Raw genomic sequence first — 19,130 nt, forward strand, 5'->3', positions numbered from 1 at the left:
CTTATTTTTCAGGCAGGAACTTGGCAGGTATGGACTATGGTATCTTTTCACTCCAAATGCACTTCACAAAATGACCCCTCCAAGTGATTCATATGGCACCACATTAGGCGTGTATTCAAATTCACAGCACAAAGCAGGCACAGTGTAATGTAGTATGCAGTTGCAGCCATGCTCCTCCCATCTGATGCCTTAGTAACCATATACCGTATGCATTATGACACCTCTCATATGTGCATTGACAGAAAAAAATGGACTTTGCACCCACCAGTTCTGGTAAAGCTCATTAACCCCATAGGGAATAATGAGTGTTGCGGCCGGACCCAGCAGAAAAGACTGTGTGTGTGTTAAGGGGTGGGTCTAAGCTCAAAGAGAGAAGATGATTGGAGGGATGAGTGTTGCTGCGGTAAATTGCATGTATCCATTCATTGATTGACAGGGCAAGTGCTTAAGTACTCATCGTTTTTTGTATTAAGCTCATTCCTGGCTAGTGATTTGAATCTCCCTCCAGCCCACCTCCTTTTCTTTGCAGGTTTAGAGTGACCTTGCTATGGCACCGCCTGTATTCAGGGGCCAGTAGGAATTTTTTCCATTTGGCTGATTGGCTGTTGTCATCTGGTTTTTCGCCTACTGCTTAGCAATAGTCACAACTTGTTAGGTTGGCAGGTTAGGCCTTGGTTGATGAGTTTGGGAGGGGCATCGCGTGGAGGTGCATGCCCCTCAGTGTTGCTCTTATAGAAGTATTCCGTTACAGGAATCCTGGGGCTCCGGGGCTCTAGTCCTAACACCCCCGCAATGGTGCAGGGCCGGGGCCAATACAGAGCACGAGCCTTGGGGAACATTTCTGGTGGGGGAGATGGCCTGGTCTCAGCTATCTCCTCCACCAGGGGGTGTTTACTTGACTGTCCTACCGTAGGAAGTCAGAGCTGGTCCTGTCCCACCATGGTGCAGAAGATTAACCAAAGCCTAAGGCCAACACTCAAATTAATTTGAAATTTTGAATAAAGTTGAATAAATTATGCCAAAACAAAACCTAAAATAATGTGTCTGTCTGAGTTATTGGGGGGAATTTTCTGGGGGTCTTGGCACGCAACTGGCAAAGAGGGTACATTGCTGGCCATTAGACATTCCTGTGGTACACTAGGGCAGTGTTGAATTGACGGTGTAGCAATGTGTTTGCATGCAGTTCTGCTGCTACTCTGAACTGGGATGGTTGTGAACAAGGAACAGAGATCTGTAATGCCCTTACCCCCCTTTGATAGAAGAAAAGTGAGATTCTGGCTGGTGCATCTCAGGAAATTAAGGATTAAGATCTGCAGAATCTTTTTGTTAATCTTTTAGCATTTAATCAGTTGCTGGAAAACACAAGGCAGGGAGGTTGTCCTCGGACCCTGCTTGTGGGTTTCCTAAATGATGGTTGGCCATTGTGAGAACAGGATGCGGGACTAGATGAGCCACTGGCTGGCTGTTCTTATGTTCATACCTTCTTATGTACCAGAAGAATTAACAATCTTAAGTCTATGCATGCTAACAACAACAACAACAACAACAACACCCCTCTGAGTTCAGTAGGGCTTCCTCTCAGGTCAGTGAGTATAAGATTGCAGCCTAAGTCACCTGTATAATAATAATAATAATAATAATAATAATAATAATAATAATAATATATTTATACCCCTTCCATCTGGCTGGGCTTCCCCTGCCACTCTGGGCGGCTTCCAACAAACATTAAAATACATCAAATATCACAGATTTAAAACTTCCCTAAACAGGGCTGCCTTTAGGTATTTTCTAAATGTCAGGTAGTTGTTTATCTCTCTGACCTCTGATGGGAGGGTGTTCCACAGGGCGGGTGCCATTACCAAGAAGGCCCTCTGCCTGGTTCCCTGTAGCTTTGCTTCTCACAGTGAGGGAACCGCCAGGAGGCCCTCGGTACTGGACCTCAGTGTCCGGGCGGAACAATGGGGGTGGAGACGCTCCTTCAGGTATACAGGACCGAGGCCGTTTAGGGCTTTAAAGGTCAGCACCAACATTTTGAATTGTGCTAGGAAATGTACTGGGAGCCAATGTAGGTCTTTCAAGACCGGTGTTATGTGGTCTCGGCGGCCGCTCCCAGTCACCAGTCTAGCTGCCGCATTCTGGATTAATTGTAGTTTCCGGGTCACCTTCAAAGGTAGCCCCACGTAGAGCGCATTGTGTTGCTGAACTTGTTTGTTTATAATACTAAGCCATTTTATTATCAAGGCCTCCAAAGTGGGGTACACAGCAACACCAGACACTAACTTGTGTCACTTGTTTTGAGTAGAACTTATTACTTGCCATTTTCAAGGCGTAGTTTGAAAAAGTTGATTTTAAAGCAAGTCTCTGTGCTGTATCGTTTTTCCTTTCCAAAATACAAACCTTCATTTGGGTTTCCACCTCCAGTTGTTGGTATAATGACCCAGAATGGTACATGCAAGGATTAACTTTTGAAATGAATGGACACATTAAGTAGATATAAGCAAGCTTTCATTGTTCTGTAACTGATTTATTGATTAAATAAAGAAATGATCTGCTTGGTGCAGCATGCAAAGTTGTCTGTCTTCACTGCATAACTAGAGACAAATACAGTACTAAATAACCAACTCTGAAGTAAGTGTCCAATGGCAGAGCTTGAATCTTTCTTATTTATGAAGACATTGATTTCTGTAGGGTTTTCTTTAAAAACATATTTTTATTGAATTTTCTCCATATCTCTTCTTTGTGTGTGTGTCTTCATAAGGAGAACAATTGTGCCCCCATAACTGGGAACAATTTGGTTTATGATTTCTTATATAATGTAGAAATACCTGTCAGTCAAATGTTCTGTTAGACAACTGTTTACCACAGTGTGTACACTTCACTGCTACTAATAAAAGACCCAACAATGATTTTAAAACCCTCTGTTGTTAGGAAGGTATTTATAGTTGTGGGGATTGAGAAGTGGACTTGACTTCAGCTGTTCTGTGGAGCATGGAATTAAATTCCAGCACTTCCACTGACGTAGAATCTGGCAATTGCTGTAGGTTTTGAGAATTTCACTGTCACTTAGAAAGCCTAGTTTCTTCCCAAGCTACTCGTTTATTTTATTCTGGAAGGCTATTTACATTCGGGACCATTCAAACAAGCAATTCTCCACCTGCAGTCTAAAGTGATGCAGTCACAGTAGCCAAGTACTGTGTGCTCTTCCCAACTCAACTTGTAGATTAATAACTCCACCATGTAGATCAGCTCAAAAGTGTGCCCAGAAGGAAACTGGTTTTTGCATTTTCCTTGGGCTGAATATTCTGTTTTCTCCAGATGTTTGCTTTTGTGTTTCCCCCATTGTTAAACAGTAATATGGTGCACAGGGCTGAAGGCCATGGTCACCATCTAATTTTAACTGATTGGTATCGTTTTTCATTTTGGATGCCACATTACGCCAATGATGACATTTCAAGCAGAGCTTGCCTGTTAATAGGCATAGTCGTCGCGAAGGCTTGTCTGCTGTAGGAAAAAGAATTTTCAACATAGAGCTCACTCATGAGTTTCAGAAGGAGGGAAATATATCCTAAAAAGCCCAATAGTGCAACCTTATGCATGTTTATTCAGAAGTTCGTCCTACTGTGTTCAAGGGAGCTTATACACAGGTAAGTGTGCTTAGGACTGCAGGCTGTGTTAGAATGCGCAAATAATGTACATATGGATGAATGGCTCCTCTTTTCTTGTGATAGACACCCTATTGTCTTGTATCTGGCCCTGCTAATGGCCCACATTTTTTTCCTGGGTGCTGCTGGGTGCAGTTCAGCAGGATCTGTAGGGGCAGAGGTTCCTACAGAGGACAGTGGCTACCTCTGTCCCCACCCCCCACCCCCAATTCACCTTTTAAACTTAAACAGGGCATCTAGTCACCCACAGTTTCAGCAGCTGGTGCGTCTTGCCATGAAGTCTCCTCCCTCCTAAGATGACTTAACTGTGCGTGCATTCTAAATGTGTGGTGTGCAGGGAGCCTTGTGCATTAGCTGCTCAGGCTATAAGTGGCTGGATGCCCTGTTTTAGAAATTATAATATATTTTTTTTTGGAGGGGAGGGATGAACCCCCTCATAAATATTATGTTTTAAAGTGCATTGGGTGGATTTGAAAGGATTTCCCATTAAAATGCACCTTGAAATCCTGACAAGACAGAAGTACTGTTTGTGGGGGACAGGAGGCGGGCAGGTGTGGAGGACTCCCTGGTCCTGAATGGGGTAACTGTGCCCCTGAAGGACCAGGTGCGCAGCCTGGGAGTCATTTTGGACTCACATCTGTCCATGGAGGCGCAGGTCAATTCTGTGTCCAGGGCAGCTGTTTATCAGCTCCATCTGGTACGCAGGCTGAGACCCTACCTACCTGTGGACTGTCTCGCCAGAGTGGTGCATGCTCTAGTTATCTCTCGCTTGGACTACTGCAATGCGCAGCTACCTTTGAAGGTGACCTGGAAACTACAACTAACCCAGAATGCGGCAGCTAGACTGGCGACTGGGAGCGGCCGCCGAGACCACATAACACCGGTCCTGAAAGACCTACATTGGCTCCCAGTACGTTTCCGAGCACAATTCAAAGTGTTGGTGCTGACTTTTAAAGCCCTAAACGGCCTCGGTCCAGTATACCTGAAGGAGCGTCTCCACCCCCATCGTTCTGCCCGGACACTGAGGTCCAGCGCCGAGGGCCTTGTGGCGGTTCCCTCGGTACGAGAAGCCAAGTTACAGGGAACCAGGCAGAGGGCCTTCTCGGTAGTGGCACCCACCCTGTGGAATGCCCTCCCACCAGAGGTCAAAGAGAACAACAATTACCAGACCTTTAGAAGGCATATCAAGATATACTGACTTCCGGTTCTGGTCGCGGATCGCGATCAGGCTAAAAAGCGGAGCTCTGCAGCTCCGCGCTAAAAAGCTGGGCGAAGGGGGGGTTCGCGAGGCTGAGCGACCCCCAGAAAAGGCCGGGGAGGCGATCCCCTGCTGAGACGTTGGCTGCTCCCCAAAGGTTCTCCCGGAAACCTTCGCAAAAAGCTGAAGGAGGGAGAGAAGCTGGGCGCTGCGACGGAGAACGTATCCAACACAGCCCGCGAAGCCGAAGCCTGACGCGTTCACAGACGGTAAAGCTCCTTTTAATCAAACCTTTTTAAAAATAACAACCCCGGGCGTTAGAAAATAAAAGGAAGCTAAGAAACGCAGAGGAGTCCCCCCCCACTAACCTGGACTTTAAAACCGGAAGATAAAGATAAGGCGCAAGTGGGGAGAGGGAAGGAATATAAAAGGACAGTAACATATTGTAAAAGACGCCGTCAGGGATAGCCTAAGAAATGATTATGCTGGGGAATTAAAATAGAATAAAACAGAGGAACCGTCTAAACTCTGATCTGGTGGAGTCTGCATACAGTTTTAAAGAGCTCGATTAATTATCGCGAAATAAGAACTTGTGCTAAAGGAGGAAAGACAAATCTAACTTTCAAACAGACACTGCGTGGAGCAATTTTTTTCTCAGTAAAAAGGACACTTTTATGCCCCCAGTGACGACTAGGAAAATTAAGAAGAAGTGAAAATAAAATGGCGCCGGCGTTTTAATCAATCAAGGACTAAGCAGGCGAGGCTACAAAGAAGCCAGAAGTGACGATAGCAAGAAACAAAGAATCCAAAGAGGTCCTAGTAAATAGTGAAAGACTACAGTGATACAGTGACACCAAGTGGATACAAAGATAATAACCGTGCTAAGGACACTGCTCTATAGAAAATAAGTAAAGAGCGACACCCTCTGGACAAATAAGAAATTGCACATCATTTGCTAAAATGAATAAACAAAAGACATCAGGCTCAGGAAATGGGCAACAGAGAAGAACATCAAATGCGGATCATGAACTGGACCTCAAAGAATTAATTTTAAGTCTTAAATCTGATATAGGAGAGATCAAACAAGACTTCAAAAATGACATAGGAAAAATCAAACAAGATCTCACAGAGATAAAAAAGGAAATGAATGAAAGAATTAAGAGCATAGAGGGCAAGGTGGATAACATGGAAGTGAAGATGACTTCAGGTGAAGTAGATAGACAGGAAATAAAAGAACAACTACACAAAACAGAAGAAAAAACAGACAAGGCAATGGAATTGATTCAAGAATTACAGAATAAGAACTTGGCATTAGAAACAGCATTGAAAAATATGGCAAAGGAAAAGAGAGAAGGGAAAAAAGAGTCTGATAAAATGAAGAAGGATATAGAAGAACATCAAGCAGCATTGGAAGCTTCACAGGATGCCCTCGCAATGATGCAGATGAAAATGAGAGAGAAGATCTTGAGGCTCCGGAATATACCTGAGATTGCAAACGAAGATATAGGAAAGAGAATAATAAGTGCACTAGCAGAATGGATGGACTTAGATGAACAGGAAATTGAATCAAATATAGAGGAAGTTTTTAGAGTTAATTCTAAAAAGGCCAAAGCTAATAACTGGCCAGGGGACTGCCTGGTTACTTTTACATCGATGTGGTTAAGAAACAAGGTCTTAAAACTTAAAGGAAAAAAGAAATTGATAATGGAAGAGACGGAAATCATCATCCTGAAAGAAATTCCGCCACGGCTGGTGCACAAAAGAAAGAAATACCAATTCCTAGCTAAGCCATTGAAAGCGAAGAAAATCTTTTTTAAATGGGAATATCCAGAGGGGATGGCGTTCTCTTTTAAAGGGAGGTGGAGAAGGTTTGATAACCAAGACTCAGCGGACAGATTTTTCAGGACTTATTCAAATGAACTAGGTGGACTAAAACCAAAATCTGTATCCGAGCTGGATAAAGAAGAAGAGGCAGATGACCCCAGCAAAGATGAAGACGAGGGTGAGGATGGAGAGATTGAGGAAGAAGGAGAGACGAAAGAATGATCACTGAATTGATAATATAACTTAAATATAGAGACACTGTAATCTAAATAATAGTTATTAGAATTAACCATTTGTATTAATTAATCATGGAATCACTTCTCAATGCATAGAGTAAGATAATTGCCTTGACCCTGCTTAGTCTAATTGAATGATTCTAGAACTAATTGTAATTACCTTTTCTTTTCTTCTTTTGCCTTTTTCCTTCTCTTTTCTCTTCTCCTTTTCCATCTTTTTTAAAGTGATAAGTAACGATTAATAAATATGAATTTGAGAGTGATTTCATGGAATGTGAACGGCTTAAATAACAAAAAAAAAAAAGGAACAAAGTGGAACATATATTAAAGAAGAAAAATTGGGACATCATATGTCTCCAAGAGACACATATTAATAAAAAACATATGAGAGTTTTGAAAAATGAAAAGTTAGGAAAAGAGTTTATAGCAGCTGATAAGAAAAAAAAAAGGAGTTGTAATTTATATTAAAAATAAATGGAACCCAGAGATGATATGGTCAGATAGAGAAGGTAGAACGGTAATAGTAAGAACGATGATAGAAGGAGAGCAATGGTACTGGGTGGGCATCTATATACCTAATGGGAGTAAGATAGAATATTTGAAAAAATTAGAGAGCCAACTGATGAATTATATGGGACAAAAAATAATAATAATGGGCGATATGAACGGAGTCATCGACCCAGAACTAGATAGAAATAGTATAAAGAAAGGTACAAACAAGACAAAATTACCAAAAAAATTCATGGAAATAATGGGAAATTTAAACCTAATAGATGTATGGAGGTTTAAAAACCCATTAAAAAAAGAATATACGCACATATCCGCCCGACACCATTCTGCGAGTAGAATAGACTCAATATGGACCCCGAAAGAATTGTCATCGAGGATTCAGAAATCTGAAATAGGACCAAATATTCTATCAGACCACAATCCGGTTACTATGATATTAAAAAATGACCAAAAAGACAGACAATGGAGGCTAAATGTTTTTTTATTAAATAATGATAAGATCACTCATGAAGCAATAGAAAGATTGAAGGAATATTTCAAACTCAATAATAATAGTGGAGTTGACCCACTAGTTGTTTGGGATGCAGCAAAGGCGGTAATGCGGGGTTATTTTATTGCACAAGGAGCCAAAATTACAAAAATCAGAGAACAAAACAAAGAAAAACTCTTGCTAGAGATAAAGAAAAAGCAAAACCTTCTATATAAAAAGTATAATAAAACGTTAGAACAAGAAGTTAAAATATTGAAAATGCAATTTGAAAATCTAATTGATCAAGAATTGGAACGACAATTGCAATATTGGAAATATAAAAATTTTGAATGGGCCAATAAACCTGGCAAATTATTAACCTGGCTAATAAAAAAAAGAAAAAATGAAAAAATAATAAATAGAATTAAATCAGAAGGAAATTATATATACAAAACCGAAGAAATTTTAAAAATCTTTCAAAAATATTATGAAATTTTATATCAAAAAGAAGAAATTTCCCCCCAACAAATTGACGATTTTTTTAAGAAATATAAATTACCAAAGATCTCAAAAGAAAAACTAAGTCAATTAAATAATGAAATAACAATCTCGGAAATAACAAATGTAATTAAAGATATGAAAAAAGGGAAAACTCCAGGCCCGGATGGGCTCCCAATAGAATTTTATAAGGAGCTACAAGAAGCATTATTAAATCCGTTAAAAGATTTAATGAATTTAATTCTCCAGAGAGGTAGCATACCACAATCTTGGAAAGAAGCCCAGATAACATTAATACCAAAGCCACAAGCAGATTTGGACATCCCAGGCAACTACAGACCAATTTCACTCCTAAATAGTGATTATAAAATTTTTACTAAAATAATAGCGAAAAGATTAAATAACATTCTTGAAGAAATTATTCATAAAGATCAGGTAGGGTTCATAAAGGGAAGATATGCCAAAGATAATATCAGAACAGTGGTAAACATCCTGGAATGTTTAGAGGACAGAAGAGATAAAAAAGCAGCTCTTCTTTCCATTGATGCGGAAAAAGCCTTCGACAGGGTCTCATGGCTTTTTATGACAAAAATATTAGATAGTTTAAATTTAGGAAAGAAAATGGATAATGCAATCAAAGCAATATATAAAATGCAAGAAGCCAGAATATCTATAAACGGCAAATTAACAGATAAATTTAATATTATGAGGGGCACCAGACAGGGATGCCCCCTATCTCCAATTCTTTTTATAATTACTTTAGAAATTCTATTAAAAAATATAAGAGAAGAAGAGAAAATTAAAGGAATTATAATTGGAAAGAAAAAATTTAAAGTAAAAGCGTTTGCCGACGATGTAATAGTAACTACTGAAGACCCTGTCGAAGGCATCCCCGCAGCAATGGAAAAGATAAGAGAATTTGGAGATCTAGCCGGCTTTAAAATAAACCTTGAAAAATCAAAACTGTTAGTGAAAAATTTGGAGGGGAACGAAAAAATAGAACTTCAAGAAAAAACTGGATTAAAAATAGTAAAAAAAATAAAATACCTGGGCATTCAAACAACCGTAAAAGGAATCGATTTAATACAAGAAAATTATAAGGAGATTTGGAAAACAATTAAACAAAAGCTAGAGGTATGGAATAAGTTGAAGTTGTCTATATTGGGGAGAATATCAGTAATTAAAATGTATGTGACCTCAAAGATGAATTATTTGTTTCAAAATTTACCTATACTAGGGGATCAGAAAAAAATATTCAAAGATTGGAAAAAGGACATCGCTAAATTTGTTTGGAACGGAAAGAAACCTAGAGTAAGATATAAAATTATGATAGATCTTAGACAGAGAGGGGGGTATGGTTTACCAGATTTAGAAAGCTACCACGACGCGGCAGCGATATGGTGGATTAAAGAATGGATTCAACTTAAAGATACTGACCTATTAGACCTGGAGGGACAAGGGCTGGGATTCGGCTGGCATCATTATATGTTAAGGGAAAAACTAGTTAAAAGGAATACCTTCATGTATAACATCATTCGAAAATCGTTATACTTAACATGGCAGAAATACAGAAGATATTTCGAGCCCAATACACCCTGGTGGATCTCACCATTAGAGGTAGTCGCGGTGAGAAGAAGGAATATGGAATCAAACTGGCCGACATACAAAGAGCTATTAATTCAAAAAGACGGGAATTGGCAGTTAAAGGAATATTCGGAAATAAAGGGATTATTAAACACTTGGCTAGAATATTTTCAAATAAATCAAAGGCTACAAATTGATAAAAAAATAGGATTTAATAAAGAACCATCCAAATTAGAAGAAATATTATTGGTGAATAAAGATAAATTTATATCAAATTTATATCAAATCATTTTAAAATGGAAAACAGAGGAGGAAATGACCAAAGAATATATGATAAAATGGAGCCAAGACATAGGACAACCAATAACAATGAAGGACTGGGAAAGTCTGTGGAAAAGAGATCTTTATTTCACACCGAACTACGATTTGAGAGAAAATATATTAAAAATGCAAAGCAGATGGTACATAACACCAATTAAAATGGCCAGATTCTACCCGGGGTCAAGCAACATCTGCTGGAAATGCAACCAAGAAGTAGGAACTAACATACATATGTGGTGGAATTGTAAGATAATCAGGGTGTATTGGGATTCGATTTATAGGGAATTAAAGAAAATGTTGAAGTACTCATTTAAGAAATGTCCGAAACTATTCCTTTTGGGGATGATTCCCAATGATATCAAGCCCAGTGACAGATGCTGTGTCAGTTATGCGATGGCTGCCGCGAGAACACTAATTGCAAAAAACTGGAAAACCACAAGCGCCCCCAGTAAAGAGGATTGGCAAGGTAAACTTCTTAATTATTATAATTTGGCGATAAAATATGATGAAGTCAGTAGTAAAAAAAACAAAGAATCAAAAAGTAATTGGAAACCATTTCTAAATTATTTGCAAAAAAAGTTAGAAATTCCACAATTTTTTTTGGATATTTAAAGGGCTCTTTAATAAATAAAGTTAACAAACAAGGATATAAAGAAAATTTAAAAAAATTATGTAACATCATAAAACCGTAAAGTAAGGTATGCAGAACAACCAAAAGGAATAGTGGGATGAGTTTAGAAACGGTTGTGAAGTCAATGGGTGGGTTAGGGGGGGGGAGGGAATTGAGGGGATATAATTGGGTGAGAACGGAATAAGAACAATGTAACTATTAGAGATGCAGTACTCATTTTATTGTATTGATTGTATTGACTGTACATAATAAAGTTTTCTAATAAAAAAAAAAAGAAGGCATATCAAGACAGCCCTGTTTAGGGAAGCTTTTAATGTTTGATGGATTTCTGTATTTTAATATTTTGTTGAAAGCCGCCCAGAGTGGCTGGGGGAACCCGGACAGATGGGTGGGGTATAAATAATAAATTATTATTATTATTGAAATGTGACAGGAATAACTTAGTTCTCTCCCCTCTGGGAACTGGGATGGACCCCAACCCAAGATAAATATTTATAGTCCCCTGTTGCCTTGACACGTACACCTGCCCCCAATCCCCTCCCCTACACAACTTTTAAAAGAGTCACTAGCCTTGCCCTCTTCTTGTTCACATGGCTAGCCTATAAACAAAAGAATGCTGCCTTCTTACCAGATGGGCAATACGATGAAGCCCAGTGCATTTTGTACTGACTTCCAGTGTCAAGGTTTACATCCTTCCCTCCCACTCCCCTTGCTTTCCAAGAAAGCTCCTTAAGAATGGATTTGATGAGACAGAAGGATGGGTTATCATTTGGAATATTCACGCTGCTGTGTTCCATGCTGTCATAGTAATGAAGGTCATGTGGCTCTGGGAATAGAGTTAGTGAGGAAACCCAGCTGAAGCAGCATCTTCAATGGTTCAACCTTTCCCCCTCCCCTCCCCGCCTGCCCATTAAAAAAAAGATTGTCTAAAAGAGATGCTTTAAGAAGTAGCAAGGGGCTTCTATTGGGGGTCAATGCCTAGTCAGCTAAATGGGTGCATGGAATGGACTCGAGCCTCCCTTTGGCTACCCAGACTTGCGCCAGAAGAGAACTTAGCCCAGGATCTGGACCCTTGAACATAATTGTAGAAGAAGATTGATTATTCTTTCTTTCTGACCTTGCACGGCTTCGGAAGATAACCATGACATCATTCAGGAACTTGCAGGTAAAGCACTTTCATTAGGATGAGACCCTTACCGGAAGCCCCGCAAATGGTTAAAACCCTTAGGACTTGTATTTGGCATTTTCTGTTTCTTTTAGAACAGGCAGTTTGGGTGACCATAATTACTTAGAGCATTGGTGAACAGTGCTAAGGCTATAGCCTTCTTTTCAGACGTGAGAACTATGTAATTCATGTGAGGCTTACTTCCAGGTGAGTGGGTGTAGGATTGCAGCCTAAATCAACTAATTGGAAGTGTTAACTTCACATTATGAGTTGATGGTGTTAATGTTACCATAGTAGAAGCACTTACTTAATCACCTTACAGGAAACCAGCCTCCAAAGGTCTATCAGAGCAACAACTTTGAAATAAAGGTTAGTAAAGGTAAAGGGTAAAGGGGCCCCTGACCATCAGGTCCAGTCGTGTCCGACTCTGGGGTTGCGGCGCTCATCTTGCTCTATAGGCCGAGGGAGCCAGCGTTTGTCCGCAGACAGCTTCCGGGTCATGTGGCCATCATGACAAAGCTGCTTCTGGCAAACCAGAGCAGCACACGGAAACGCCGTTTACCTTCCCGCCGGAGCGGTCCCTATTTATCTACTTGCACTTTGATGTGCTTTCAAACTGCTAGGTGGGCAGGAGCTGGGACCGAGCAACAGGAGCTCACCCCGTTGCAGGGATTCAAACCGCCGACCTTCTGATCAGCAAGCCCTAGACTCTGTGGTTTAACCCACAGCGCCACCTGGGTCCCATCAAAATAAAGGTTACTGTCAAATAAAGCCAATACCTGGCTCTAGTGATATAACTGAATTAGAGTTGCCAGCTTTTTCTTTTTTACTAGCTCCTGTCCTGTGCCTTTTACTGTTTAAGGGTGGTTTAATCCTAGACAGTGCTTTTTTTCTGGGGGTACGCAGGGGTACGCGTACCCCAAAACATTTTGTGAATCTAAGTTTGGCCTCATTGAGGGGCAGTATTTCAATATGAGTAGGAAAATGAGAATACCCCTAAACATATTTTTTTTAAAGAAAAAAGCACTGATCCTAGACATGAAACAGGGACAACCCAAAGCCCAATTAAAATGGCTTACTCTGTGACTTCCTAGGGTGCCAGGGAAAGAGGTTATGTCTCTCGGAAGGACCTCAGAATTTGTTACTGTCATTCTTCTATGCTGCTGTATATGGTCACAATTCTGTACTAAAATATAAACAAATCAGCCTCAGCCTTAGCACAACAGCAGGGAATTGGCCATTCTGGCACTTCCTTGAAGTATGCATTCTAACCCAATGATAAAAGCTCCAGGTAAATGCACTTAGAACATGGTAGTACAATTCACATGCTTCACCTGAGGCCCCTTTTGGTGTGCGCCTTCTGAAGGAGATGCAGAGGGTGGCAACTTGAGAACAGGCCTTCTCAGTGGTGGCTCCCTGTTTATGGAATACATGCTCCAGGAAGGCACACCAGACACTATTACTATGTGCTTTTAGAAGTTAGGCAAAAACATTATTATTATTATTATTATTATTATTATTATTATTATTATTATTATTTTATTATTATCATTTGTGTGTGTGTGTGTGTGTGTGTGTGTGTGTGTGTGTGTGTGTGTGTCATTTTAAGTTGTTTTATCCTTGTTTTTGTTGTTCATATTTGCAAGTTGCTTCTAGTTTTTCTTATCTTGGGAAAACCTCAACTAAATAACCATAATGCTCCCAGTCCATTCTGCTGCATATACAGAGCAGGCACGAGTCCGGATCTACACAGGAGGCAGCAGAATGAGTTCTATGAGAAGGAGGTGATGGGGTGGTGTTAGAGTGCGCTAACATTTCAGACTGCAATTGGAGGCATTGATTTATTTATTTTAAATGATCCTCTATGTAAAAGATTCTCTGCTGGTAGAAAAGTAGGTGGGAAAAGTGAGAGGTTCTTGTTTGGCTCCCTTTTCTGTTGCGCTAGCTTCCAATGTGCAATATTCTTGCGGGAATAGAAAATCAAATAAAATGAAGATACAATGGGGAGGAAAACCGAAGAGCAATTGAGAATACAATACCCCCAGTTTGAACTCCAGATCCCGGCAGCAACTCTGCCTCTTCATGAATTTTTGGATTTTGTAGTTTTGCTGATGCTCAGGGGTGCCAGCTTGCCTCCCACGTTGAGGGGACCCAGTGTTGTGTGATGTTATATGCACAATGTGGAGGGTGCCACGGGGGCTGTTGCCCCGGGTGTGCAATCTGTGTGTGTGTGTGGGGGGGTGCATGAACCAGGAGCCCCCTGCAGAGATCCCCATTGCCGTCTGCTGGTGACGGGGTGGAGAGTACGGTGAGTAAATATCAACCACCGCCCTCCATCCCTGCTCAGTACACGAGTACTTGCCCGTCGGCTGGGGAATGGGGAGCACGGAGGGTGCGTTTGTAGGGAGGGTGATCTGTTTTGGGGCCCCTCAATATTGGGGGGGGGGCTCAGCCCCCTCCTCACAAATATTGAGGGGGCAGAAGCCCCTTCTTGCCCCTACAGTTGGTGCCCCTGCTATTGTTCATTACTGGTGGAAAGAAAGCTTTTGCTTTTTCCCTATGGGAAATTCTGCCTTCAGCAGAGCTATGAAAGATTAATATGCATTATTTATCTTTCTAGGTTGAGGGAAGAAAAATAAATAAAAGAGTGGTACTGGAGGTTGCTATTAGCAAAGTGTCCTTTCTCCTCTATCTATCTAATTATTAAAATGATGCATGGAATCACTGTGTCCTGTGAGGAAGAGCTTCATCAGGCTATATAGTAAATGTGACAAGTCTGAACTGCATCCAGTTTCCACTTCTTTGATGAGAGAGAAATACTGTAATCCTTCTCCCCAGCCAAGCTTCTACGTCAGGAAACAGAGAAGGACTAAACAAGATTGTTGCTTCTCCATACTCCTAAGCTTTAATAGTCTTAATTTTCTTTAGGACTTGAAAAATGAGTGTTGAGGCATGATCTGAATTTTAACTTGACGTTTCCCATCCCCCACATCTAAATTTGGATTGTGAGTCCCCTTGGCACAAAGGGCAAGTAAGCTTCTATAATGTCACACATCTCTGCCTCTTCTCCCACTTTTGAATTGGGGCAGGAGGAAAGGCTGGCTTTGCTAGGCAGCAGAAGGAAGGGATTTGCTTCAGACATCATGAAGTATGTGAGTGTGGGGAAATAGATGAAGACAAAAGTGGTCTTTGGTGCAGCAATACATGTCCACAGCCAGGGGCATAGTGTGGAGGGTGCCAGGGGGCTGTGGCCCCAGGCACACAATTTTTGAGTGGGTTTGAACCAGGTACCCTCATACAGGTGCCCCCAGCACAGCCTGGCCTGGTACTCCTCTCCGTCCGCCAAGGGCCGTGTTGGTCGGCCAGGCTCCCCCCTGTGCGGGCAGGCAGACAGCTCAGCATGGCCATGCTTTGCTCTGGTGGGAGTGAGGTCACTCCAGTGGCAGTGGCAAGGGCTGGGCTGGCACCCCCTCCCAGTCTATGTGCTGCCTGTCTGGCACATGTGCACCTGCCCCAGGCATCAACAACTGATGCTACACCACTGACCTTAGCCCAGGGGGTGGGGTGGGGGGCCCTGTGAGGCCACACAATGTTTTGGGTCAGCACTGGCAGGAGAAGTATTGATGAAAATCTGATGATGAAATTGATGAAAAATTGAGAAGAAGGGCAAAGCAATTGACTGGTGTTTAGACAACTTGCAACCTCTTCCCTCTAGGAAATGCACTCCCCAACATAGTGCTATAGAGAGCCAGTGATGTTTTCTGATATCAGCAGCCATTATACCAATCTTACATGACTGCACAATTTTATTGAATAGAGGTAAGACCACGTATTGCCTGCTTGCATCCATATTCCTATAGCAAACATTGCCACGAAGCCATAGAATATTAGAGTTCATATAATGCTGTTTATATTGCAGATATTTCCAAAGGTATCCCAAAATGTATGTGAGAGGAACTGATTCTGTATGTACAGACAAACATCAGGCTATATTTGGCTAGGCCAATGTTCACAAGTGACTGTTCAACAGAGGGGAAAGAGTATTTGTATGTGTCAGAAATCTTTGTTGTTGTAGTTTAGTCGTTCAGTCGTGTCCGACTCTTCGTGACCCCATGGACCAGAGCACGCCAGGCACTCCTGTCTTCCACTGCCTCCCGCAGTTTGGTCAAACTCATGTTTGTAGCTTCGAGAACACTGTCCAACCATCTCGTCCTCTGTTGTCCCCTTCTCCTAGTGCCCTCAATCTTTCCCAACATCAGGGTCTTTTCCAGGGAGTCTTCTCTTCTCATAAGGTGGCCAAAGTATTGGAGCCTCAGCTTCAGGATCTGTCCTTCCAGTGAGCACTCAGGGCTGATTTCCTTCAGAATGGATAGGTTTGATCTTCTTGCAGTCCATGGGACTCTCAAGAGTCTTCTCCAGCACCATAATTCAAAAGCATCAATTCTTTGGCAATCAGCCTTCTTTATGGTCCAGCTCTCACTTCCATACATCACTACTGGGAAAACCATAGCTTTAACTATACGGACCTTTGTCGGCAAGGTGATGTCTCTGCTTTTTAAGATGCTGTCTAGGTTTGTCAGTGCTTTTCTCCCAAGAAGCAGGCGTCTTTTAATTTTGTGATTGCTGTCACCATCTGCAGTTATCAAGGAGCCCAAGAAAATAAAATTTCTCACTGCCTCCATTTCTTCCCCTTCTATTTGCCAGGAGGTGATAGGACCAGTGGCCATGATCTTGGTTTTATTGATGTTGAGCTTCAGACCATATTTTGCGCTCTCCTCTTTCACGCTCATTAAAAATCAGAAATCTACAGTATTCTTAAACAGGAATCGGCATTGACCTCCACTGTTATTTAATCTGGTTCATGGGGTAGATGCAGAGATTTGTGTGTTAATAATATGTGTGACGTACCCTCATTGTTTCTTTACCAGAGACCGGAGGATGAGGCTGTTGTGGATCTGGGAGGTACCAGGAATGTTGTCAACATTCGTTATGAACCCGAAGAGCTGGAAGGTGAGGCTGTTCCTTCCTGGACTCCCCCCCCCTTCTCTCCCCATTTCTCCGGCAGGCCATTAATCATCATTAACTATTCGGAAAGTGAAGTAAATGTGCTTTCTATCTGAGAAGGTTCCAGATACAGAATTTTGTATGCTACAGAACCAAAACTGCTTATACTGCATCTCATAAAACAAGACGCTGGTGAAAACCCAATTTCTTTAGCAAGAAAATGCAATTTCTGCATGCAGGAGTTTGGAAGCTTGATTATTTTGCATGACTGCTTCCATTCTGATGCTTTATTTCAAGTGTGAAAATTCAATATATCCTGATTTTTTAAATCAGTGGTATGGTGGTTTTAATCAGGAGTTATACAAGTATGGTGGTTTTAAAAGTGTGTAGGCGATAGGGATGGGGGACAAAGTTGATTCATTTGAAGGCAAACCTACTAAACCCACACTTTCCAAATCAGTAAGAATACTGAAACACAACCCTCCTTTGAAATTTTGCCTACTCCAAATTTTGTAGGGTGGTTCTCTTGCCAAGTGATGTGTACAAAAATACATATACTCTCCCCAAATGTAGAAAAAAAATACTGGTGAAAATGACATAGGAAAATGTGTTATATTATGGGAAACTGCTTTAGAAAATACTAGGCAGAATTGTATACAAAAATGTTTGTAAGAAATTAGTAGTAAAATGCTGATGAATTTTCATGAGAACTTTTTAAAATTGCAAACTAATATGGAATCAGAAAAATGGGAGTGACCAGATCTGAACTATTCAGCCATCCTTAGTTTTATCTGTTGCATACATTTCCCTCCAAACCATGCCAGATGCTGTCTTCTGCCTATATTGATCCCTTTTCTTTTTCCATGTTACAGGTGTGTGTGTGTGTGTGTGTGTGTGTGTGTGTGTGTGTGTTCTTGCAAGAGAGGCATTGTCCTTGCAGGGTAGATGGCCTATTTTGAGCTACATTTCATCTCATGGGAACAAAAAGGCCTGCTTTGAAACAAAAACAAAAAAACACACTTTATTTGTCCTATTTCCTATACTTGGGTGTATCAAATAATGAGGCTGCATCAACATGCTTCCTCTCGTGGTGGCATCCTCTGTTTTCTATATGGGAATCAGCAGGCCCCACCAAGATGTCTTCACACTCAGCAATGATTTATTAAAACATACAAAACACAGGGCGCCATTGTTTGACATTACCATAAACAGTGTAATTGAATAATGTTTATTGTGGCTAGCATTGCCCAGGCTTCCCCCCACCACCACCCCAGCCAATCTGAACCCTCTCTCAGACTTTGCACCAGAAAGTGAAAACATCCTCTCCCGTTCCTTTTCACACACTGCCTGCTTGACCTGAAGCCTTTTGCGCTCGCCTCTTAGAAGGGCTTGCTGATCAGAAGGTCGGCGGTTCGAATCCCTGTGACGGGGTGAGCTCCCATTGCTTGGTCCCAGCTCCTGCCAACCTAGCAGTTCGAAAGCACGTCAAAATGCAAGTAGATAAATAGGAACCGCTACAGTGGGAAGCTAAACGGTGTTTCCAGAAGTGGCTTTGTCTTGCTGGCCACATGATCTGGAAGCTGTACGCCGGCTCCCTCGGCCAATAATGCAAGATGAGCGCGCAACCCCAGAGTTGGTCACGACTGGACCTAATGGTCAGGGGTCCCTTTACCTTTACCTTAGAACAACACAACACTATAGGTTGTGAGTATTTGGGAAATGTTTAAAATCTTCAACCCTTACACAGCAAAGCCCTCAAAGGTGTCTGAGAAGGCATCTGAGAAGTTAAGTGCATTGTATGCTGGAGCCTGGGCATGGCTGTTTCAAGATGGCGCCATTGCACCCATGGTGGTGCCATCCCTAGAGCTGTTGGTCTGACCAGGGCCAGTCCACCCGTGATGCAGACTGAGACAACTGCCTCGGGCAGCAAAACCCGAAGAGGTGGTGCCGCCTTTGCTGCTGGCAGAGAGGTGGAGGCAGCAGCAGTAGCTTCCAGCAAGATTTTGTGAGATCTTGTAGAAGTCTCAT

The 19,130-nt window shown here is 41.6% G+C and overlaps 1 protein-coding gene across 1 annotated transcript in view; it reads left to right on the forward strand.

Annotated features, from left to right (window-relative positions):
- Positions 1-3,518: 3,518 nt before the first annotated feature.
- Positions 3,519-19,130, forward strand: part of SLC4A8 (solute carrier family 4 member 8) — a 74,428-nt gene continuing 58,816 nt past the window's right edge. The window contains exons 1-2 of the mRNA XM_060271068.1: positions 3,519-3,644; positions 17,027-17,108. Of these exons, the coding sequence (XP_060127051.1) occupies positions 3,591-3,644; positions 17,027-17,108 (136 nt within the window). The 5' untranslated portion in view covers positions 3,519-3,590. The remainder of the gene's footprint in view (positions 3,645-17,026; positions 17,109-19,130) is intronic.

Source organism: Zootoca vivipara, chromosome 2 (assembly GCF_963506605.1).
Source record: "Zootoca vivipara chromosome 2, rZooViv1.1, whole genome shotgun sequence".
NCBI lineage: Eukaryota > Metazoa > Chordata > Lepidosauria > Squamata > Lacertidae > Zootoca > Zootoca vivipara.